The sequence below is a fragment of the Cynocephalus volans genome, chromosome 6 (assembly GCF_027409185.1).
Source record: "Cynocephalus volans isolate mCynVol1 chromosome 6, mCynVol1.pri, whole genome shotgun sequence".
Taxonomy (NCBI): domain Eukaryota; kingdom Metazoa; phylum Chordata; class Mammalia; order Dermoptera; family Cynocephalidae; genus Cynocephalus; species Cynocephalus volans.
In genome coordinates, this window is record NC_084465.1 from 118,400,878 (window position 1) to 118,425,160 (window position 24,283).

The 24,283-nt window shown below is 46.4% G+C and overlaps 1 protein-coding gene across 1 annotated transcript in view; it reads left to right on the forward strand.

Moving 5' to 3' along the window:
- Positions 1 to 3,065: 3,065 nt before the first annotated feature.
- GGA2 (golgi associated, gamma adaptin ear containing, ARF binding protein 2) overlaps positions 3,066 to 24,283 on the forward strand; it is a 32,093-nt gene continuing 10,875 nt past the window's right edge. The window contains exons 1-9 of the mRNA XM_063099740.1: positions 3,066 to 3,229; positions 11,217 to 11,301; positions 12,234 to 12,309; positions 13,167 to 13,265; positions 14,719 to 14,842; positions 16,716 to 16,819; positions 18,209 to 18,289; positions 18,791 to 18,928; positions 23,499 to 23,580. Of these exons, the coding sequence (XP_062955810.1) occupies positions 3,130 to 3,229; positions 11,217 to 11,301; positions 12,234 to 12,309; positions 13,167 to 13,265; positions 14,719 to 14,842; positions 16,716 to 16,819; positions 18,209 to 18,289; positions 18,791 to 18,928; positions 23,499 to 23,580 (889 nt within the window). The 5' untranslated portion in view covers positions 3,066 to 3,129. The remainder of the gene's footprint in view (positions 3,230 to 11,216; positions 11,302 to 12,233; positions 12,310 to 13,166; positions 13,266 to 14,718; positions 14,843 to 16,715; positions 16,820 to 18,208; positions 18,290 to 18,790; positions 18,929 to 23,498; positions 23,581 to 24,283) is intronic.

A 24,283-nucleotide genomic window follows, 5' to 3' on the forward strand; every position in this document is an offset into this window, starting at 1 on the left:
CCATGGGGATCTCCAACTTATCCTTCAGATCTGGGCAAAATGTTGGGGTCACAGCCTTTCTTTCCAAGCCAGGGTTCCCTCAGCTCTGCCCCTTAACACCCTTCTTCCAATCCTGACTGCAGTAGAACAGCGTGCCAAGGGAAGGAGGCCTTATATAGGGAACCCCTCTGGATGGAGTCCATTCAATCTTGTCTTCATTCATTCATTTGATTAACACCTATTATGTGCCTGTGCCAGGCCCTGTTAGACCTGGGGGTGCAGAAAGAAATAAGACAGGGCCTTACTTGTGGGTGCTCAGTCCACAGATGTTTGTTACTCATATTTATTGATTGACCGATATTTGTTAAGCTTTCAAAAATAAAAAAATCAGGGCTGTCTAGTTAGCTCTTTTGCACGGTATTATAACACCAAGGCCAAGGGTTTGGATCCCCTTACTGGCCGGCTGCCAAAAATAAATAAAAATAAAAAGCAAATGAACAAGAGGTGAGGCCCCTGACTCAAAGAGGTCACAGTCTTAAGGGAGACTAAAAATGACAATAATACAAGTGTGGAGGTAGTGGTGTAGGGGAAAGGTGAAGTGATACAGGGACATGGCTATCCTTGGGTGGGGTAGGCAAATCGGGGGATGCTTTCTTAAGTTGGATTGTTGCTTTTTTTTTTTTTTTTTTAAAGATGACCAGTAAGGGGATCTTGACCCTTGACTTGATGTTGTCAGCACCATGCTCACTCAGTGAGCTAACCGGCCATACCTATAAGGGATCCAAACCCATGGCCTTAATGTTACCAGCACCACACTCTCCCGAGTGAGCCATGGGCCAGCCCATCAGCAAATAATTTTTTAGTACAAGTATGTCCCATGCAATACTTACTTATCCTTTAACCTTCCAATTGTGGTTTCCAGACCAGCAGCATCAGCAATGCCTGAAGACTTATTACAAGGACAAATTCTTGGGCCTTATCTCAGACCTACTGAGTGAGAAAAGAAGAAACTGTGGAGGTGGGACCCTGCACTGTAGTGTACTCAGCTATGAAGTGGCTGGCCCCCTCCAGGTGATTCTGACACATGCTAGTTTGAACACCACTGAACTACATGTTGGGGGTTGGAAAGGTATGATACCTTTCCTCACCCATCCTAAGGGTCATGGCAGACACTCCCATAACGGAAGACAAGTTGAAAAGAGGAAAGCATAACAAATTTATTTAACCAAAGTTTTACGTGACACAGGAGCCTTCAGAAACAAAAACCCAAAGACCCACGGAAAACTCTTATTTTTATGCTTCGGTTTGATGAAAAATGGACAGCCGTGTAGAAATGTGATCTGACAAAAAGGGGTATGATCTAATGGTAACAGACTGAGCGGGGGAACCCAACAAGGCCTCTCCAGATTCTTCTTGCCATCTCTGTGTAGCATTCCTTCCTGCTGGGTATAGGGCAGGACCCCTTCTGGAATGAGGATCTTAGGACCTACCATCAGACAAGGTAGGTCAGAGAATTTTTTTTTTTTCCTTAAAAGATGGCCGGTAAGGGGATCTTAGCCTTTGACTTGGTGGTGTCAGCACCACGCTCTCCCAAGTGAGCTAACTGGCCATCCCTATGTAGGGATTCTAACCCACAGCATTGGTGTTTTCAGCACCACACTCCCCCAAGTGAGCCATGGGCTGGCCCAGAGAATTTCTTTATGGCTGGCTCTTACACAGAAAGCAGGGAAAGGTTAGAGTAATATTTCTAGATTTTTGGCTGGCTTTGGGGAAGAGGGGTTGTAGTTTCTGTGACCCATCTTGGGAAAGAATTCTTGTTTCTATGGCTTGCCTTGGAGGAGAAAGAGCAGGAAACAGGGCAGAGAGAGACTGCTTCTGAGCCCCTCTAATCTCCTATAGTTTAAAGTACTCAGCATGCCAAACTGCCATACTTTGGGCAATATTTTCTGAGCCCCAACAATGTTGAAATGTTAAACGATTGCAGGTGCTTAAAATAAGTGAAGTAAACCAGGTATAAGAAGTATTTAGGAGTTGAAGGATGTTTTGGCAAAATGGAGAGCTCGTGCCCCCAATAACAAGTGCAGTATCTTGTTATTTCCAGGTATTTGCTGTAACGCGGAAAACCAGATCTAACGTTGCCAGATGTTTAGAAGTTTCAAGAGATGACATATATTAAAGATTTTTTAAATCATTAATGAAGAAACTGAGGAGATGTTAAAGTGAGTCCAAAGAAGAATCCAAAGAATGAACACAGTTATAGATCAGGAATACTGAAATGAATGTGCAAATGGAGGCAAAACTGGTTTTTCCTCCAGAGGAGGGTTGTGAGTTCCCAGGGTAGTATTGATTTGCGTGTGTATAGACAAGAGTAATTTTTCAGTGCTTTTAGTTATCTACAGGTAAGCATTTGTGCTTCATTGAAAAATTATTGTCTGCACATCCAAGTTCTAGCCTTTGGGAAATGTGTTCTGTAAATTACATATAACTGATAGCAATGCAAAATAATTCCACTGGAGGGACAACTCTCACTACTGGTGGAAAAGCCAGTTTTGTGGCCATTTGCACATTCATTTCAACATCTGCTTGGTTCCCTCATTTAATTAAAGAGTTAAAAAAAATATTTGACACATTCATTTCATAACGTATGAGAATCGTGGCACACTTTTTTGGGCAAATTACCCTTTAACAAAATAAGCAAGCACATATCTAATACGCCGATGGTGTATTGTGTTACGGAGAAAAAGCAGAATACGGGGGAAGCGGGAGGTGTCATTTTAGAGAACGTAGTCTGGGAAGATCCTCCTGAATAAAAATGCTGAAAGAATTATTCCCTGTTTCTCTGAGATTCAAATTTAACTGGGCGTCTTGTATTTTATCCGGCAACTGCACTTGTGAAGGAAAAGGGGGCTTAGGTTGATTTGAGGGTCTTTGATATCGCCTCGCAGAAGGTGGGTTCGCGAGCCGAACCCTAGCCCGGGTCCGCGCGGAGGCGTGGCCTGGCGGGAGGGCGGAGCTCCACCAGGCCCCGCCTATCACGTGCCCCCTGCACCCCCCCCCCCCGCGTGCCGCGTCGGCAGCCGGGAGCGCGCCAGGCGGCGGCGGCAGCTGAGGGGCCCGGGCGGCCGTGGCTACAGTGGCGGGTCTGGGCTAATGGCGGCGACAGCGGTGGCAGCCGGGAGCGGGGCCGCGGCGGGGACCGAGTCGGTCGAGGGGACCCCGGCCCCGGCGGCGGCGCTGGAGCTGTGGCTCAGTGAGTAGCCTGGCCGTCCCTCGGTGCGAGCCCCTCGCCGCACGTGAGGCGTTGCTTCCCGCCTCCCCGGGCCTTTCCTCGGCGTGGGGGAGGGAAAGGGGGCTGGGCCGGCCTCGGGGGGAAGGGAAAGAGGCTAGGCCGGCCGCGCAGGGGTGATGGGAAGGAGGCTGGGCCGGTCGCGAGAGTGAGGGCCTAAGGGGGCTGGGCCGGCCGCCGGGGGGGGAGGGGAATGGGGCTGGGCCAGTAGGGGGGGTGAGGGGAAGGGGGCTGGGACGGCCGCGGGGGGAGGGGAAAGGGGCTGGGACGGCCGCGCAGGGGTGATGGGAAGGGGGCTGGGCCGGCCGTGGGAGTGAGGGGAAGGGGGGTGGGCCGGCCGTGGGGGGAGGCGAAGGGGGCTGGGCTGGGCGCCGGGGCTGAGCACGCCGGGGCTGCGAACCCGAGCCGGGGCTGTCGGTCCCCTCCCTGGCGGCCGCCCGCACCCCGTGGTAGCAGTAGATGATCACTATCAGCCGTGCTGGCTGACGTCTCTGGAGCTTTTCGGCCATCGTTAGTCCTCCTGACGGCCCCCGGGGGCAGCTTTTGTGTTTAATTTGGTTTGAGGGGTGGGCACGTGCGGGACATGCCTCCGTTTCGGGCCGAGACCGTTCTGGCTGCCGCCTCCAGTGTCCAAGCAAGTAGTTATGTCTTCTGCGCCCAGACTTTAAGAGCGTCGTCCTCTGTAAACGTGACTGTGGTTCTGGGGTTAGAGTTGCTCTTGTGCTCCTTTCACCGGTGAGGAATCGAGGCCCAAAGCGGGTGAAGAATACGCCCCTTGCACAGGGCTCCGCTACGTGCCGGGTGCTGAGAACCGCGAGGCCCGTGCTCCCTCACAGAGGTGTCGTTTAGCGGGTACCTGCCGACGGGGACAGTCCTTCGGTGGGAACGGGGCGGGGCGTGTGTTCAGCGGGCGTGGTAGGCCTAGAGGCTGGTTTGTTTACCTGGGGGTTGTCACAGCGGACGTAGGGTTTGAGTGGATGGTGACCCCGTTCCAGGCAGCGGACACTGCATGTGCAAAAGCGGGGGACGAGAGAATGTGGTGCGTTCTGGGACAACAAATAGGTCAGTCTGCTGGAGTGCGAAGAATCTGGGAAAGAGGCTGCGCGGCTGATTGGGGCAAGATCTTCAGAGTCCTGTATGCTGCAGAAAGGGGTTTATACTCGTGTTTTATCCAGGGGCAGAGAGGCTGTTGGGGAGTTTACGGCAGGAGAATCTGATCAGGTAAGCTTGTTAAAGGCATCACCTGCAGCCATGGGGAGCTGAATTGGTTGGAGAGGGTGAGACTTTAGGCAGGGAAAGTAGATTAAAAGCTTTTATGGTAGAGTTTAGGGGCTGCAGTAGTACAAAGGCCGTGGGGAGGGAGAGTAGAAATAATTAGCAGGCAAAATCCACAGTCCAGCCTTGATGCTTTGGAACAGAGGCGAGAGGCAAGGAGGAATCTAAGATGAACCTCAGGTTTTAAGCTCAGGTAACTGATTGATTGGTTATAGATGCCACCCCTGTGAGGAGGAGCTGGTTTAGGAAGAGAAGGTTGAGTTGTGGAGTTGGAGGTGATTGTAGCAGAGTCAAAAAGAGAAGCTCTCTAGGCAGTAGGTTGGCTCCAGAGAGGGTAACAGCTGGAGGCACACTTTCGGAATCTTCAGTTCTCTGTCAGTGAGCTTGCCCAGGGGAGGCTGTGTATATTAAGAGCAGAGGTTTGGAGAGAGAGCATAGGGAACCCCAGCATCTAAGAGGCAGATGGGAAGAGCAACCTGAAGACTGAAGGTGGAGAAAAAACAGGCGGGTGGGGGGGATGGGGAAACTGGGGCCCAGCACAGATATCAAAGGAAGGGTGTGGTTGGTAATTTTGCTGCTTGCAGATGAATAGAATGAGGAAGGGGGAACTTTGAATTTGGTGACTGAAAGGTTATCAGTGACATATCTTTGCGTTAAGTGGTGAAGACAGAAGGTAGTTGGTTTAGGAGGCTGTGTTTATGAGGCAATGGAGAACAGAAGGCTTAGATTGGAGATGGGGAGTGGGAGAGTGGAGTGGAATGGGTAAGACACCAACTAGCAGCTGACCCAGGTGGAGGCATAAAATGGAGTGCCTGGAACTGAGGCTGCCCAAGGAGGCAGGTTCTTCACCTCCAGCTTTTTTGGGGCTATGTCCCCAGAGTTGATAGGTCTTTCAGTTTTTCGGGGAGGGCTAGAACCTATGTTACTTTGTGAAATTTCTCGAGTTTTTATTTATTTTTTGCGGCTGGCACAGGGATCTGAACCCAGGACCTTAGTGTTATAAGGCTGCCCTGTAACCAACTAACAGCTAACCGGCCAGCCTCTTGAATTTTTAAAAGTTGGCAACTACTTTGAAACATAATTCACCTGGCGAAAGCCAGACAGGAGAAATCTGTGGGGAGGGTGTAGCCAGTGGCCACCTCCAGCCTTTTTTTTTTTTTTTTTTTTTTTTGATGGTGCTTGGATATGAAAGGAAGGAGAAGGAGGTAGCTAGAAGGAATTTAGGAGTAAAGGAGATTTTAAAAGGAGAGGGGGAATGCCAGCCCCTCTTTATGCTGATATTCCTTTGGGAAATAAACGTCCAGTGTTCAGTCCATTGCAGAGGTGTTTAAAGGTGCTAAAGGAGGTCAGAGCCAGAGCAGAAAGGGGTGATGGCCTCATACAGAGGAAGGACACCTTTTAGTTTTCTGTGTCTGGGGAAGGAGATGAAGATGATTGCACATGCAAACAGTTTGTCAATGCTGCCACCACAGACTGCTAGGACTGAAGTGGAATGGGGGACTTGAGGAAGGTGGGGAAGTTTGGGAATGGCGAGAAACAAAAGGGATCCCGCTTGGACACTTCAGATCTGGGTTTCTCAACCTATGCGCTATTGACATTTTGGGGCCGATCATTCTGTATTGTGAGGGCTGTCCCTGTGCATTATAGGATGTTTAGCAGCATCCCTGGCCTTGAACCACTAGATACCAATAGCATACCACCCCTTCCCAGTGCTGATAACCAAAAACGTTTCCAAACATTGCAAATTTCCATGGGGATGAGGGAAGGGGAGGGATCACCTCTATCCATCTCCCCGAGATCCTCTTGAGTTAGGACTATGAAGTTTCACCTGTAGGTCAGAAATGTGTATTGCAGTCTTTGTGGCTGTGTGTTTTGTTGTTTGTTTTTCTTCTAGGAGAAGGAGCCAAGAAGGTGAGCTATGGTTTAAACGAGATTTGTTAGGGGTGGGGCAGCATTGGTACAATGGAGGGACAAGGAGTCGATGGTATGGCCAGGACAAGTGTGTAAAGTGTGTAGTTGAAGGCAGATGCAACAGAGGTGGAGGCTGGGTGAAGGAAGTCACTCTAGGTGGAGTCTGAGGACCTGCCCATCTCAGGTCCTTGGCAAAATCTTGCCTTAGCAAGCAAGGCTGTTGTGTCATTTTTTTTTTTTTTTTTTAAAGATGACCGGTAAGGGGATCTCAACCCTTGGCTTGGTGTTGTCAGCACCACGCTCAGCCAGTGAGCAAACCGGCCATCCCTATATAGGATCCGAACCCGTGGCCTTGGTGTTATCAGCACCGCACTCTACTGAGTGAGCCAAGGCTGTTGTGTCTTTAACGCTTTTTTTTTTTTTTTTTTTTTTTTTTGGTGGCCCAGCAGCTGTGTGTTTAAGGTGGGACTAGTAATAACCCCTCCTTCTTAGGGTTGCCTGGAGGATGAAAGCCCTTAAAATAGTGCCTTTTTGTGGTATGTAGTAAGTGCTCAATGAGTGTTAGCTATTATCATCATTAGCCTTTAGTTTCATGTGACCAAAAACTCATACTGGCTTACCAAAAAAAAAAAAAAAAAAAAAGGAAGAAAGAAAAGGAACAAAGGCCCAGAGTAGGAGTAGGCTCATTCCAGGACATCCCTGATGTCACCAAAATTTATTTCCTTCCTTGAATTTTCTGTACTTTGCTCTGCCCCCTGCTCCAATCCCAGAGGAAATAATTTTTTTCTCATTGATTTGCAAAAGTTAGGGGTTTTTTTTGCCTCTTGGTCCAGCTTGGTCCTGTGTCCATCTTGGAATCAGGATGACCAGCAGGATGAAATTTGAAGGTTGCCACAGCTGGGGTGGGTGGGGTGCCCATCCTTACAACCACAGGTGGGGAGGGTGATCAGACCCAGCTGAACATTGGACCTAGAATTGGGGGGGGTAGTTCCCCAAAGGAACATCAGAAAGCTGTTACCAGAAACTCATCCTTTAAAAATACAAATGGCAGCTTCTATGCATTGTGTTCTGTGGCCTTCTTTTCCCCCCACTTAGTGTATTTGGTCATTTTTCCACATGATTGCTTGTATAGCTACCTCATTCTTGTTAATGAAAAACCTTATATGCCCCGTTGTATGAGTGTACTATAATTCATTGAACCAATTCCCTGTTGGTGGGCATCTTGGGTGTTGCCAGTCTTGTGCTGTTAAAAGCAGCACTTGGTCCTCTTGGTCTCTGGATTCTAGCTCTGGTAGTGCTAACAGGGAGGGCAGTAGCTTAGTAAAAGTTGGGTGCCCAGTAAATCCCTTTCTTCCTTCTGCCTTGGACCTATTTCCAGGTGATGTATCCTGTCTTTCTTCCAGCCCCACTTTTATGCCTCTCTTGGGGCCATGGAGCAGTCTGTATTGCAGTCTGTTTATATCCTGGACTTCCGTAAGGTTGAGCTTATTCTTCTCTGTCTTGGAAGCTCAGGATAGTACAGTCCCATGGTAGGTCTTGGTGGGTTTTTGCATGTGCTGAATTGAATGAGTGCTGGATTGTAGGGGTCCATGTAAACCTCCAGGGGAAGGATTCCGCCATGCAGTGCATACTGCTGAAAAATTAATTTGTGTTCCTCAAGGTGACTGCTTCCCTACAGCCTCAGGGCTCCCCTTGCTAGCATAGGCTGTTGCTAGTGCCAGAGTCATGATCCTGGTGGTTGGTTGTCGGCTGGTGTGAGTTGATTTGGCTTCTGAACTAGTCACTCTTGGATGAGCCATTTCACTGACAGGTTGAGGCCTCAGCTGTTTTCTTAATACCTGAGAAGCCCTGTAGCAGGTTTGAAATGAATCATACGTACACTGCTTTTACTAAGCAAATACAAGGGTACTTCAAAAAGTTCATAGAAAGACACTTTTTTTCTTCCTTCTATTTTTCTGCAAATTTTTTGAAGTACCTTGTATATGGCAGTAATTTCTTGGCTCCTGTTGTCCTGCCCTAGTGCCAGCTAAATAAACCACCTTAAAGTCTGGGGATAGCCATTCTCAGTACCCTAATGAGGCCGTAATAGTCTCAGAACAGAGAAGGGGTCCTTTGGGTTTCTCCTTGGCCATGCTCTGTCTGGCCCCTAGCTACTCCTTGGAGCAGATTGGTGTCACACAGATCTGGGCAGTTGCTATGGCCTGGTCAGACCTAGCTGCTGGTCCTCTAGGGGAGTCATTTTCTCTGAAATAGCTTGGGCAGCTTGGGATTATGTGTTTGGAGACCCAGTTATTTTGGAACTGAAATAGCCATCTCTTGGTATTGGCAATATGTCCAGCTAAGTGGCCAAACACTGCATAGAAAAAGATGAATCTTTCATTCATTCAGTAGATAGCTGTGCCAGAGACGACTGTAGGTGCTGGAGTATGTGAAGTTGGATGACATACTTCCATCCTGCTTTTAGGAAGTTCATAACTTATAGGCAAGAATGTCAAACTAGTTCCCAAGAGAGGCCCTGCCTTTGTCAAGGAACTGAAGACCTCACGTGAGAGCAGTTAGAAACATCTGGGCCTTGGAGCCACGCAGACCTGGGACTGAATTATGGTTTATGCCCTTTTTTTCTTTCATCTGTAAAAAGGTGAGATGATAGTATCAACCTTAGTTGTTCTGAGGGCGCTTGGCATGGAGCCTGGCCCGTAGTAAGTACTTTAAAATGGCAGCTCCTCTTGGACCGGCCCGTGGCTCACTCGGGAGAGTGTGGTGCTGATAACACCAAGGCCACGGGTTCAGATCCCATATAGGGATGGCCAGTTAGCTCACTGGGTGAGCATGGTGCAGATGACACCAAGTCAAGGGCTAAGATCCCCTTACTGGTCTTCTTTAAAAAAAAAAAATGGCAGCTACTCTTAAAACTGTTACTTTTGGACCAGTTAAACCCCTTGAGTGGATCCTCATGATGCAAGACATAGCAAATAAAAAAGAAACTATCTTACATTTTATAGGTCTTTTTGCCGCTTTTTCTTGGTTAAGGGTTTAGAACATGATTTAATCTCATAGAGGTTTTTTCTTTCTTTGGAAAAGCTGGTGCCTGTTGGTACTATGTCTTTGTCACTTGGCAGCAGGGGAGGAGGAAGGAGGCTGGATTCATGTAGCAAGCTTGGGCCCTTTGTACTGTTCTCTGCCTCCAGGTCCCCTGACATGTTGAAGTCAGAATTCCTTTGAGATGTCAGCCTTGACCTTGTAGTGAACTGAAATTGAAACTCACATGGTGTAGAATTACTTGATGTGATTCAGACTCAGAATCTCTGAGAATTGCTACTATAAATAATTGATGAATATCTATCTTGTAACTATGGTTAAGGCATTGTCCTAAGCACTGTAGGGAATATACGGCTTCTGCCTTCAAGTGTTTGATTCCCTTTAGGTACAGTAAGGCATGTATACAGTACAAGGTAGAGACTGTATTAATAAACAACATTAGCTGTCCTTTATTGATTACTTACTATGTTTTGATGTACTGAGCATTTTCGACAGTGTCTCCTTTAAATCACATGATAATTCCGTGAGGAAGGTACTGTTTTTCTTATTTTATAGTTGAGGACACTGAGGCTCAGGGAGTCTAAGGACATGTGACTGATAAGGGTTGGCACTAGAGATCCCCATCATAAAAGGGGCAGATAAAATATCCGTTCTGAGGAGGAAGAGATAGCTTCTGCTTTGTGGGAGTGGGAGATAAAGAGATCAAGGAAGTCTTTATGAAAGGGTGGCATTTGAGTTGGGACTGAGTTGAAGGGTGGATAGGATTTGAGAGATGGAACATAGGGAAAGTGCTTTGAGTAGGAAGAGAGGGATATGTGGGAATCGATCATCTGATTCCTTCACTCTCCTTTGTCATATTCTCTTTTCACTTAGAAGGAAGTCAGTGGGTGGGAAGATGGGTGATTACTTGTCTTTTGAATCTTGCTGTAGTGACATATGACTTCCACATGACGCGAGTGTGACTACAGTCAGGAAAAGTTCAACTCTAGGTTGACTGTGGAGTATTAAGTAATCAGAAGGGAGGAGGATTAGTAGGGGTTGGCACAGTGGGAGGAGGTTTCCTGGAGGAGATGGAAATTCGGATGGATCTTGAAGAATATATAAGATTTTGAGAGGAGTGGAATAGACATTCTAGCAAGAGGAATAATAACATCAGAAATACAACCCTGAGAATTAGCCTCTTATTCCCAGAGCCTGAAAGAGTTGCTCTGTCAGAACTAGCATGATATTTTATTGGAGAGGCTGGGTAGACCGGCAGGGGCTAACTTGGGGGAAGTTTTATGAAAGGCCAGAACAAAGACAGTTTGTGCTATGTTCTTATCTTCCTGTCATATAGCTAAGGAACTTACAGCATCCCAGATGCTGGCTCATGCTCATCTTTATTGCAAGGACAGGGTGGGGGAGCCCTGACACAGGGCATGAAGAAGATAGACACGGGCCAACCTCTGCACTGGAAATGGAGCCACTTTCAGGACAATAGCTTTTTAATTAATTTGCTCATTCATTCAGTTAGCAAATATTCAGTAAGGGCATGTTATGTGCCAGGCACCATACTTGACAGTGGTGAATAGCACAAGCATAGTCCCTGTCCTTTTCAGCTATCCGCCCACTGGTGTGATCCTCTAGAGGTGTGATGTCACAGCCCTTGGCTGCCATGTTTATGGGGAGGGGTATACATTTCTTTTTCTTATGATTTCTTTAACTTTATTATTTATTTCCTTGACAGACAAAGCCACAGACCCAAGTGTGTCAGAACAGGATTGGTCAGCTATACAGAATTTCTGTGAGCAGGTGAACACTGACCCCAACGGGTAAGGTGACTTCACACATACTTGATTCTGGGGCCACCCCAGGCTGACTACAGGCCTTTGTTTCTTGAGACTGTTTTATACAGTCAGGCTTTCCTTCATTCATTTTTCTTCCCCAATAAATAAATAATGTTACTGAGAACACTATTTTTCTAAAGTTAGCAAATTCAAGTGGTTTTTTAAAAACCACACAGACTACTCCATTTGTAACTAGCAATTACTAAAATTTTATCTTTTTTTTTTTGGCAGCTGGCCAGTAGGGGGATCCAAACCTAAAATTTTAAATAGTGTTATAAAACAATGATGCTGAGAAGAACTCTCAATGTTACTGATAGGATGTAGTTAGGTTACATAATAATGTGAAAGAAATCAATGTATTATTCTGCATAATTTAAATGTAATCTTTCTTGGATTGAAAAAAGAAAAAGGAAAAGGGTAAGGTTTTATTGAATTCTATTTCTAATGCGTCTGGATGGGAACTGAAGAATCAAGTCAGTTGTTCAGATATTTGACCTGCGTGGTACTGAATATTCACCTACAGTATTTTGAAGTAAGCCCAAAGTTTGATCACAGTTTCTACTCCAGTGTTCACTGAGCGTTTATCCTAACAGACAGGGTCTGTGCTGCTCAGGAGCTGCCTAATCATGGGTCTGGGCCCTCTTTGCTTGGCTTGGAGTTTTAGGGGCGAGTTGGCTGAGGGGCAGATGATTTGTCTGGGCAGAAGGAGGAATTCGGGTGCTATGGGTGTGACAAGAGTGGGTGGGAGGTGGCTGCTTTCTGGGGCTAATGTGTGGGCTGTATGCCAGTCACCTTCTACCCAGCTTTGGGACACGAGCTGCTGGAGAGAGGCAACCGTACTGAACGTGCTCAGCCAGACCAGCCCAGTTAGTTTTCCCCTCCCTGCCCAGTGTCCAGGTCTTTTTGTTTTCCCTTAGCCCCACACATGCGCCCTGGCTGCTGGCCCACAAGATCCAGTCTCCACAAGAGAGAGAAGCTCTTTATTCCTTGACGGTGAGTGTGGCTTGCCCCTTAGCTTAAGCTTTCTTGTCCTGATGCTACAGAGAGAGCTGAGAGGGACCTTGCCTCTGTACCAGTCCTTTTCGATAGGGCGAGGAGGGCATCTGAGAGGTTCACCTTCACAGGCTTTAGACAGCAGGCTGAGGGGAGTTCTGGGCTAGATTGCCCTTTCTTAGATGTGTTTCTAGAGAGCAGCATTGAGCCCACTTCAGTAGAAGGAAAGGAAGGTTTTATTTCTGTACGGGTAACATAAGAGGGAAACATAAAAGCCAGTGAAGCTGCTGGGTGAGGCCTGTTACCAGGCGTGGGTTTGGGCCCAGTGTTGCTAGAACTTCCTGTTTTTTCCAAGAGAAACTGGAAGTCCAGATTTTTATATGAATTTTCTGACTATTTAAATGTTTGTGACTAATTCGAAATGTTGAAAACCACAGTATGGACCAGAGGAAACTTGCACAGACCCAGTTTACCTCTTCTGTGCGAGTAGCTGACCTCTGGTGGAGCAGTTCTTAGGCACTGGATACCAGATTTCTGCCTCTGGGGAGAGGGTGATTCTCAGATCAGTGTCACCTGCCCAAGGCGTCTCCTTAAAAGATGGAGTGACCTCAGGGTGCTCACTCCACACCTCACTGAGCTATTTCCTTGGCATAAACCTGGCAGTTATTGCAAGATCGAACACGACTTTTTTTCTTTATTTCAAAACATCCCCTTTCTCCAAAACTTCAGTGTCCTCATAAATTTGAGGAAGGGTTGCTGTGATTCCAGTCTACTAACCAGCAAGTGGTCATCAGCTTTGAGGTGAGCCCTGAGCCACTGGTTTTCCACCTTCTTATGAGAGTCCTATGTCTCTGCAGGTGCTGGAGATGTGTATGAATCACTGCGGAGAGAAGTTCCACAGTGAGGTGGCCAAGTTCCGCTTCCTGAACGAGCTTATCAAAGTGTTGTCTCCAAAGGTGAATACCTGGGGTTGGCCCTGCTCCCTATGCTGCAACCTCTGCGCCCACCCTTCAAACTCCCATTGCCCTTCTCAGACCAGAGGCAGGCCCGCACGTGGATGAACCTACCTGCCTGCCTCCACCTCCTGAGAGGAGGTCCTGCATGAAAGTCCTCTCTTGCCCCTCCACTGATAGCATTTTCAATTGGCCCCTTTAAAATGGATGTATGACCTCGTGGAGGTGAGGAACTCCAGCATGGAGGCACAGGTTTCTGTAGTGACAGTGAGAGATGACAGGCGGGACTTCAGCTTCCATGTCTTGCCTTGTCCTCTGCATCTGTCCTCCTGGTACCTGTCTTAGTCATGCCACTCTCAGGTAATTAGTGCTGATTGAGCCCTTACTTGCCGCGTTCCAACAACAGACTTCTGACACCTACTGTGCATCCTACAATTCAATTCTGACACTACCCAGAGTTATATGTTTCCCAGACCCTACACGTTAAGGGCTCAGTCCTACCTGGCTACCCATATATCAGTGGCCAGCCTTGAGTCTCAGGTGTCCTCAAGCTATTGCTTCCATACTGCCAACTACAAATTCGGGGATTCCCATGACCTTTGCTCCTCAGGTTCCATAATTCACTAGAATGACTCACAGACACAAGCAAACACTATATGTATTATTAACATTTTATTTTAGAGGATACAAATGGAGGCGATACACAGGTCAAGGTCTTGGTAGGGGAGGAAAGGGGCATAGAGCTTCTGTGCCCTTGATGGAATCTGAGCTTGTTGTCCTCCCAGCACATTGATGTATTCACCATCCGGGAAGTTCTCTGAACTTCCTCATTTCATTTTGATCTGGGGTTTCATCACATAGGCATGATTGATCAAATCACTGGCCTCGTGATTGAACTCAGTCTCCATTCTTCCCTGTCCCCGGGGTGAGAGGATGGGGCTCAAAGTTCCAACCCTTTAATCACAGGGTGTTGGTCTTTCTGGTGTGCCTGCCTGTTCTTTGAAACTATCGAATTGCCCACTGTAAGTCATTAGTATAAACTCAGGTGTGGTCCAGGGGGGCTTGTGAATAACAAAACACCCCTGTAACTCAGGAAATTTTAAGGGCTTTTGAAGCTCTGTGCCAGGAACTGGGAAAAAGACCAAAATTTTTTCATTATTCAGACTTGCTCTAGTCAAAAAATGAATGTCCCCAGTGGTGTAGACAAGGCTCTGACCTAGACCTCTGTATGGTAGGCTTTACTTTTAGCAATTTGGGGGAAAGATACCTTAACTCAGGAAGGGATCTGGGGCTGGATGCCAGATAATTTGGCCTCTAGTTGTACCTCAGCTCTTTAGTCAGCCTTGGGTAGATCATTTATCTGGACCTCAACAGCCATCTCTTTAGTGGAAGTATTGATTAGGTAGTCTCCTAAGTCCCTTTGAGCTCTGTAATTCTCTTTACTTTTTACTTTCAGTACTTAGGATCCTGGGCCACAGAAAAAGTTAAAGGAAGAGTCATTGAAATACTCTTTAGTTGGACAGTCTGGTTTCCAGAAGACCTCAAGATCCGAGATGCTTATCAGATGCTGAAGAAACAAGGTGTGACTCCCATCACTTGGGTTGTATAGGCACATCTTATTTGATGGCACTTGGCAGACATTGCAGTGTTTACAGATTGAAGGTTTGTTCTGACTGTGTCAAGCAAGTCTGTCAGCGCCATCTTTTTTTTTTTTTCCTAACTTTTTTTTACCAGTGTTTTTAATTAAGGTATATATATATATTGTTTTTTAAGACATAGTGCTATTGTACACTTAATAGACTATGGTATGGTGTAAACATAACTTTTATATGCACTGGAAAACAAAATTTGTGTAACTTGCTTCACTGCAATATTTGCTCTATTGCAGTGGTCTGGAATTGAACCTGTAATATCTCTGAGCTATGCCTGTTTTTTATTTTTATTTTTTGCCTGCATTCCCTTTGACAGTATGTAGTTTCTTCTTGCTTTTTTGTATGCCTTGTAATTTTCTGTTGAAAGGTGGACATCTTGTGTAGGACAGTGGAGACTGAGGTAAATAGTCTTTATTCCTGAAAGTGGGCAGACCTTTCCTCCTGGTAGGCAGGATTTGAGGTTTGTTGTTGCTTTAGTTACCCTCCCTATACCAGACTTCACATTCCTCTTTAGCTTGTGTTTAGGTTGGGGGCTGATTTGCTACAGTTTTTCTCAGTATTGACCCCACTGTCACCTGTACGTCTTCCGTTTGCTCTGCACCTCAGGGCAGGCCCTTACCCCTGCTCTTGCCTTCCCTAACAGTAGACAGCTGTTATTTGTTACTCAGTGGGCTTGGGTGGGGGTGGCAGGCAGGTCAGTCACTGTTCTGATGAAGCCTCAGTCTTAGGCAGGCGCTGTGTCCTTGGTAGGATCTATTCCTGATCCTTCCCCATGCCTAAGGAGGTCTGGGCCCAGGACCTAATTCCTGCCCTTCCCACAGGACAGAAGGGTTTTTCCCATTTTTTTCCTCCAGCCCTAAAGGCTACAAGGTTTGTTGCCCTTCCCCCAACAGTTGAAGGCTTTTGTTCCATAGAGAGAGAAGGATTTAGGTAGGTGGGGCTTCAGGCCTTCCCCATTCTCTTTGTGTGAGCCCTGGAGAAGAACTTACTTCGTTTGTGTTGTGGTCCCAAGAAATTCTGTATTCTCTTGGTAGCACTGATGAGTAAGCAATTTTTTATCTTTTCTCAGTGGCTGGCAGGTAGGGGATTGGAACCCACGACCTTGATGTTAAAAGGCTGTGCTCTACGCAACTGAGCTAACCGGCCAGCCCTAGCTGAGTTACCCTTAGTGATATTGCCTCTTGTGTCTCCTTGAAGGTACTGTGTTTTAGATTTCAGGTTAATTGGTTGTTGCCCTGTGATCTCAGTTCTGGCCGGTTCAAGAAAGTTGTGAGTTTTCAGGTTGTCCAGTGTTTTATTGTCACTTTGGTGGTAATGCTGTTCCTGCCTTCGTGTGTACTGTTCAGAAGCTGGGAGTATGAATTTTTTATATTGGGATCTTTAGAAGGAGGAAACTGGGTTTAGAATGGACTAATTTTCCCTGTCACATGCACTTAACATTTTTACATTTTTAGGAGCTTCATCAGGGATCCTATAGTAATTTCTGGGCCTTGGGAGGTTATGTAGCTGCATCAAATGACCAGTATTTTTATGCATAAGGCCCACAGACTGCAGGCCTTAGGGACTGGTTCTGCTCTGACTTAGTTGGCTCTGATACTCCTTACTTTGTGTGGTTTCTTGGATTCTCCTGAGAGATGATGCAGAGCCTCTGCCATACCCTGGGTGTATCTTTTTAAGGCCGTTGACAGTGTTTTATTAGCTGGGTATCAGGAACTAGGGGTTTCTGCAATTTATACTAGATCCCACCGAAGTTACTACTTACCCATATCAGTATCTTAACTTTGTGAATTCCATGTTGTAGGAATCATAAAACAGGACCCTAAACTACCAGTGGATAAAATCTTACCCCCACCTTCTCCGTGGCCCAAGAGCTCCATCTTTGATGCTGATGAAGAAAAGTCAAAGGTAAGGAACTTCTCCCTCACCTCAGTGGCCTCCTATGTGGATTCTGATCAGACCCCTTCTCTTAGGGACTATCCTTGAAATGCTCTCTGATAATTGAACCAAAGTGTGGGAGTTCAGCAGAGCATGTGGATGGAGGTGGGTTAGTGAGTTCTCTTCTCTGGAGCAGGCTCTTAAGAGTGAGGTGACAAAGGTCCAGATGTGTTCTCCATGGATGGGCCAAATAATAAATGCATACTCTTTCTGCTCTCCCCACCCTTATCTTTCCTGGGGCAAAGAATGTTCAAAAGGCCAACCCAGGGGGAGTGTGGAGGATTGGTCATCCCGGTGTCGATGTGGTGTGCGGTGGGGAATGGTGGAGAGGAAAGAACTGGTTGTGGTTGGCTCGGATCTTTTTCAGTGCCAGTGAGCCTGGTCCTGCCCACTTGCCTTCCACTGTGGCCTCCCAGAGGTGTTTGGTCTTCAGACATCAGTAAGCAGAAGGAGGGGAGGAGGAAGGTGGTCAAAACCCAGACCAAGATCGAGGGATAACTAGTGCGTGTAATGCCTGTGAATGGGGTGATGGCCCTTCAGCATTGGTGGTGACAGTGCTTTTGGTCATCACTATTGGTTAGTCTCAAGGTCTGGTAAGTGCAGCATCAGGAAAGCTCCATGCCGTGTACGTGTTTGATATGCTCTGCCTTTGAACTGCATCCTCTCAGCTGTGCCCTTCCCTGGGTCTAGCTGCTCAGTGACCATCAGGTCACTGTTGGCAGAATGAGTAGGTTAGTCTAGGTCCTGGGCTGCCTTTCTCTCTGGCTTCTCTCCTACTTGGTGCCTTATGTTTGCAGAGGTGGGAGGAGGTATGGTATGACTTCTGAGAAAAATAGAATCCTGGGTCACTGGGCTCAGTATCCTTCTCTCTCCACAAAGATGTGTGCCAAGCATTCTGCTAGGTGTTGGGAATAAAGTGATAAACAGGATTGCCAGGGTCTGTCCTATCACAGAGCACATGGTTGGGGCAGCCTCAGCACTATTGATCTTTGGGGTCAGATATTTCTCTGGGGAGTGGGGGGGCTGTCCTATGCACTGTAGGTTGTTCACAGTGTTCCTGACCTCTACCTACTAGATGCCAGTAGCATCTCTTCTCTAGTTATGATAACAAGACCAAAAATGTGTCCAGACTTTACCAAAGGTCCCCTGGGGGATATAATCGTCCCATCCCCTTCCCTGCTTTAAAACCAGTGGTCTAATGGGATGATGGTGGTACCCATCCCATAGTGTCACTGTAGCGATTTGGTAAGGTAATGCACATGAAATGCACAAGCTGTTATTGGTGTTGATACTTCTGTTGCTGCTGCGGCCACTCTGGGCCAGCAGAATTAGTTTCACCCTCTCCTTCACTCTCTTCAGCTTCTGACAAGGCTTCTGAAGAGTAGCCACCCTGAGGACCTTCAGGCTGCGAACCGGCTGATCAAGAATTTGGTCAAGGAGGTGGGCATTTTTCCAGTTGGTTCTGTAGAACCAGCGTTTAACCAAGGCTGAAGGACAGTGTATATGTGTAGTGCTTGAGGGTAGCAATGAGCAGTTGACAGGGAGAAGGGACAGCCTCCTAATCCTGAATTGCGGAACAACCGGGAGCTCCCTGAAGGGCAGCAGAGTCATTCTGCCATACTTTCCAGCCACTTTCGTCTGTGGTGCTCAGAGCATTTCATAGACACCAGCTTCTGTCCCAGTAACACATACTGGTGTGGGCAGAGTCCAGGTCTGGGAATCTGTTTTTCACAGGGATTGAGGTTGGTGGTACAAAGGAACAGGTCACCACACCCCAAACTGTATTATCTTCTGCCAGGGTATTTTCTTTACCCACAGAATGAGCATTCCCATTCACTCAGTGTTCTCGTGACTTCCCTGAGCTCTCAACAGTGTATTGCCCCTCAGGCTTCCTCCACAGCTTCTGCTCTCTCACTTCCATTCTTTTTTTCCTCCCAAAAGGAACAGGAGAAATCAGAGAAGGTGTCCAAGAGGGTCAGTGCAGTGGAGGAAGTGCGAAGCCATGTGAAGGTGCTGCAGGAGATGCTGAGCATGTATCGTGGGCCAGGGCAGGCCCTGCCAGACCAGGAGGCGTTGCAGGTAATTCTGTAGTGTAACACTAGAAACTGCATGTGTCTGTCCAAGTGGGTTTGATACGTTTTCACCTATATACATCCATGAGCTGTTATCACAATCAAGATAGTAAACACATCTATCACCCCCCCAATTTTTCTCATGTCCCTTAGTTATCCCTTCTGTCCTCCTCCCCGTCCCCTCATCTCCAAGCTGATTCACTTTCTGTTCTGATCAGTTTCCATTGCCTAGACTCTTGTGTAAGTGAGATGATACGTTATGTACCACCCCTCCCCCCCTTAATTTTTGTCTGACTTTTCTTTTTTTTTTTTTTGTCTTTTTCGTGACCGGCACTCAGCCAGTGAGTGCACCGGCCATTCCTATATAGGATCCGAACCCGCGGCGGGAGCGTCGCCGCGCTCCCAGCGCCGCACTCTCCCGAGTGAGCCACAGGCTTGGCTTGTCTGACTTTTCTCACTTGGCATTATTGAGATCCATTCTCATTGTTGTATGTGTCAATAATTTATTCCTTTTTGTTGCTGAGCAGTATTCCGTTGTACTGATGTACTGCAATATGTATGTCCATCTGTCAGTTAACATTTGGGTGGTTTCTAGCTTCAGGTGATGATGAATTAAGCTGCCATAAATCCTGTGTACAGGATTTTGTGTGAAAGTATATCTTCAGTTCTCTTGGGTAAATGCCCAGAGATTGCTAGGCCATATGCTAAGTATATAGTTCACTTTTTAAGAAACTGTTGAACTATTTTTCAGAGTGGTTGCACCATGTTACATTCCTAACAGCAGTATATAGCAGTTACAGTTCTTCCACATCTGACACATCCTGAAATCTTTAAAGCAATCATTACCACTGTCTAATTTTAGAACATTTTAATTACCCCTAAAAGAAATCCCGAACGCATTAGCAGTTATTCCCCTTTTTCCCCTTTTCCCCAGCCCTGACAATCACTAACAAATCCACTTTCTGTCTGTGTGGATTTGCCAGTTTAGACATTTCACATAAATGAAATCATACAGTATGTGGCCTTTTGTGTCTGGCTTCTGTCACTTAAGGTTTTAAAGGTTCATCTTTGTTGTAGCATGTATCAGTACTTCCTTCTTTTTTATGGCTAATATTTTATTATGTGGCTGTACCACATTTTGTGTATCCATTCATCAGCTGATGAGCATTTGGGTTGTTCTTACTTTTTTGCTATTATGACTAATGCCTATGAACATTCGTGTATACTTTTTTGTGTGTGAACATAAGTATTAAATTCTCTTGGGTATGTACCTAAAAGTGAAATTGCTGGATCATCAGGTAACTTTACATTGAACATTTTGAGGAATTGCCAAACTATTTTCCAAAGTAGCTGCACCATTTTACAATTTCAACAACTTAGGAAGGTTCTAATTCTCCATATCCTGTCAACACTTGTTACTGTCTATCTTTTTGATAATAGCCATCCTGGTGGGTGTGAAATGGTGTCTCATTGTGGTTCTGTATTTCTCTGATGGCTTTATGTTAAGCATTCTTTCATATACTTATTGGCCACTGCATATGCTCTTTGGGGAAATGTTCAATTTTTTGCCCACCCATTAGTTGGGTTGTCCATTTTTGAGTTATAAGAGTTCACACATTCTGGATACAGGTCCCTTATCAGAGAGTTTTCTTCCATTCTGTGGATTGTCTTTTCATCTTGATAGCGTCTTTTGAAGCATTAAAGTCTTTAATTTCAGTGAAATTCAATTTATTTTTTTTCTTTTGTTTCTGGGGTTTTTGTTGTCAAATGGAAGAAGCCACCACCTGGTGGGGACAGGTGGTGGTGGTGCTGCAGTGTCTGAGGCAGCTGTTCTTAGTCTGTGCTGGAGCTCTGCTCTCTACCTCCCTCTGTAGGTCTGCTTCTGTCTTCTCTGCATTCTGGCTTTCTGTTTCTCTGCAAAGGTGAGACAGTCTTCACATAGCTCCTTTATTGACCTGTTTTTCCATCTCACAAGATTAGCAGAAATTAACTAGTGTCTTTCCCAATTCCAAATTTCTAAGAGAAAAATCTATTTGGCCAGCTTGGCTCCTATATCTCCCCATGGCTCAGTCAACTATGATTGGGATTGGACAGAGTTAGGGAGAAAATCTTGCTGACCTCAGTGGGTGGGGGAAACAGTACTCAGAAGGGCTGCTGCACTTGGGCCAGGCAGATACTCCACAGCCTTTCTCCTGTTGTGAGGTGCACAGGATCTGTCAGGAACAGGTCAGCGTGTTGGGCTTTTAGGCAGCACAACTTTTCCCAGCCCAAGATGATAACCAGCTAAGAGACAGGAGAGAGGCAGCAGGAAACAAGAAATGTTATTTTTATGTTAGATACAGCTGAGAGAACGTGTTAGATACACTCTGGAGAACGTGTTGAATAATCATTGAACCTACCATACTCAGATTGTGCTGGTGCACCACAATTCTCCCTGCTCAAAGCTTCCTTTTTTTAAAAACTTAAAGCATGTAGGAGCACAGGAGAATGTGGCTCCTTAAAGCAGGTAGCTCCCAAGAGCAAAGGGGAAGGGGCTCCGTCCTGCTTCCTTTCCCAGACTCACCAACCAGGTATGTCATTTCACCAGCCGTGGTGGTAGTTGGGGTGGGGGGTCTGTCGTGGGAGCCCTGGAATGTTGTTAGTTAGTTGAGCTCCCTTGCAAAAGAGGAAACCTAAGATGTACAGAGCTGTACCTCCTCAACAGTACGAGGAGTGTGCAGGTGTGCAGAGCACTCTCCCTGGGATGCGTGAAATGAGACTTCCCAGATGTTCTTGAAAATGAGGGTTAGCTGTGCGGGAGCCCTGTGGCGGGCAGCACCGGGTGTTGTAAAGGGAACTCTGGCCTCAGACAGCAGTTAGGGTGGGAAGTTTGGATGTTAGTTGTAATGCAGGGGAAGTCATGCCATGGTTAAAGTAGTTTTGGCTGAGAGCGGGGAGAGGAACCTGAGGGAGAGGTGATGCTGTGCACATAGAGATGGTGGGTTCTTTTTGGGGGTTTGGGTGGTACTGTGCCTCACACTGTGTCCAGTGAACGTGTGTGTGTGTGTGTGTGTGTGTGTGTGTGTGTGTGTGTGTGTGTGTGTGTGAATTTATATCTTCTCCCCCACCCCCGGTGTGTGTGTGAATTTATATCTTCTCCCCCACCCCCCGGTTTTTGTGTGTGTGTGTGTGTGTGTGAATTTATATCTTCTCCCCCACCCCCCGGTGTGTGTGTGTGAATTTATATCTTCTCCCCCACCCCCCGGTTTGTGTGTGTGTGTGTGTGTGAATTTATATCTTCTCCCCCACCCCCCGGTGTGTGTGTGAGTGAATTTATATCTTCTCCCCCACCCCCCGGTTTTTGTGTGTGTGTGTGCGTGCGTGCGTGCGTGTGTGTGTCAGATGACCGGTAAGGGGATCTTGACCCTTGACTTGGTGTGCCCTTGGTGTTATCTGCACCATACTCTCCCAAGTGAGCCACGGGCCAGCCCTTTATATTTTTTACTGAAATTGTACATATCTGTGGGGTACAGAGTTGTATATCAATACCTGTGGTGCAATATGTGATGTTCAAATAGGATAATTAATATTTTCAGCATTATACAATGTTTTCATTTTTTTGTGGCCCTTTACCAATTTTTCCCTCACACCCCTCTCCCTCCCCCTTTCCCACCTCTGGTAACTTCAGTTCTGTTTCTCCTTTTGAAAGTTCAGTGTATCATTGTGATTATTGTATCTTTCTTTTGTTTGTTTGTTTGTTTATGAGTGAGGACATGCGGTATTTCTCTTTCTGTATCTGGCTTATTTCACTTAACACAATTTTATTTAAGTTCATCCATGTTGCTGTGAATGGCAGTATTTCATTCTTTTTTATGGCAGAGTAGTATTTTACTGTGTATATATACCACATTTTCTTTATCCATTTGTTCATCGATGGACTTTTAGGTTGGTTCCAACTCTTGATTATATTGTAAATAGAGCTGCAATAAACATGGGAATGCAGGTGTCCCTTCGACATGATGATTGCCATTCCTTTGGGTATATATACAGAAGTGGCATCGCTGGATCATATGGCAGTTCTATCTATTAATTGTTTGAGGAATCTCTGTACTATTTTCCATAATGGCTGCACCAATTTACAGCCCCACTAACAGTGCAGGAGGTTCTGCTTGTGGATTCTTTTCTGAGCTGAGGTCTTTTGTCACCTGTTCCACTTCTTTTATTTTCAAAAATTATACCCTTGTAGCCCAAACTTTTTTTTTTTTTTTTAAAGATGACCGGTAAGGGGATCTTAACCATTGAGTTGGTGTTGTCAGCACCACGCTCTCCCAAGTGAGCTAACTGGCCATCCCTATATAGGGATTCAAACCCATGGCCTTGGTGTTATCAGCACCACACTCTCCCAAGTGAGCCATGGGCCAGCCGTCCAGACTTTTTCTGAAACTCTGCCATGTTATTTCAAACTGGCAGTCATGAATTTGAGACAGATGGAGGAGGCCTCCTGAAGCCCCAGAACCTGCTGCATGCTTAATTGGAGGCATCTGGGGCCTTGTGTGGGGGCCTAGGAGTGTGTCGTGAACCAAGCTCTGTTTTCCCAGGTGGTGTATGAAAGGTGTGAAAAGCTTCGGCCCACCCTGTTCCGGCTGGCGAGTGACACCACTGATGACGATGATGCACTTGGTAACAGTTTTATTTCTGTAGGCATAGCTAGCACCCCGAGTGCAAAACAAATGTGGCCCTTCGTGCATGCTGTTGGGGTACCAGGAACAAGACAGAATGGACTTTAGGTTCTCTGGTAATTGGGCTTGGGAAGGGCATGGCCTGAGTTAGAACTGATTTCCAGAGGAATCTAGGCTTGAGCAAGGAATCAGCAGCAGGTCTGACAGCCTGTCAAGGGGTGGAAATTTACCATGGAGAGGTGTAAGAGGGGAAGAAGAAGAAAAATCCCACAGAAGGCTTGAGGAAAGGCTGAATGATCCTACAGAGGTCAGAGAAGCACCTGGGGGTGGTGCATCTCAAAGGGTTCACCAATTTGTATGCCTTTAGGGGCCAGGGAGGTAACCTAAATGAGCCAGGTTAATGGGGAATGGAAAGGATAGTGGTTGGGACAATGGAGAATTATCCACAGATACTAAAAAAAAAATTTAACTTTTTGCTATGGAAAATCTCAACACATAAAAAAGGGGAGTATTAGCATAAATCCTATGTATTCTTCACTCATCTTTAACCATTACCAGCTTGTGGCCAGTCTTTGATCTTGCTTCATTTGTGCCTTTGTCTTCACATCCACCCATACCCTAGTCTGTTTTGAAGCAAATTTCAGATATTTTGAAATAATTAAATATTCAGTCAGTGTTCAGATTTCCCAGATCATTCTCTTCTT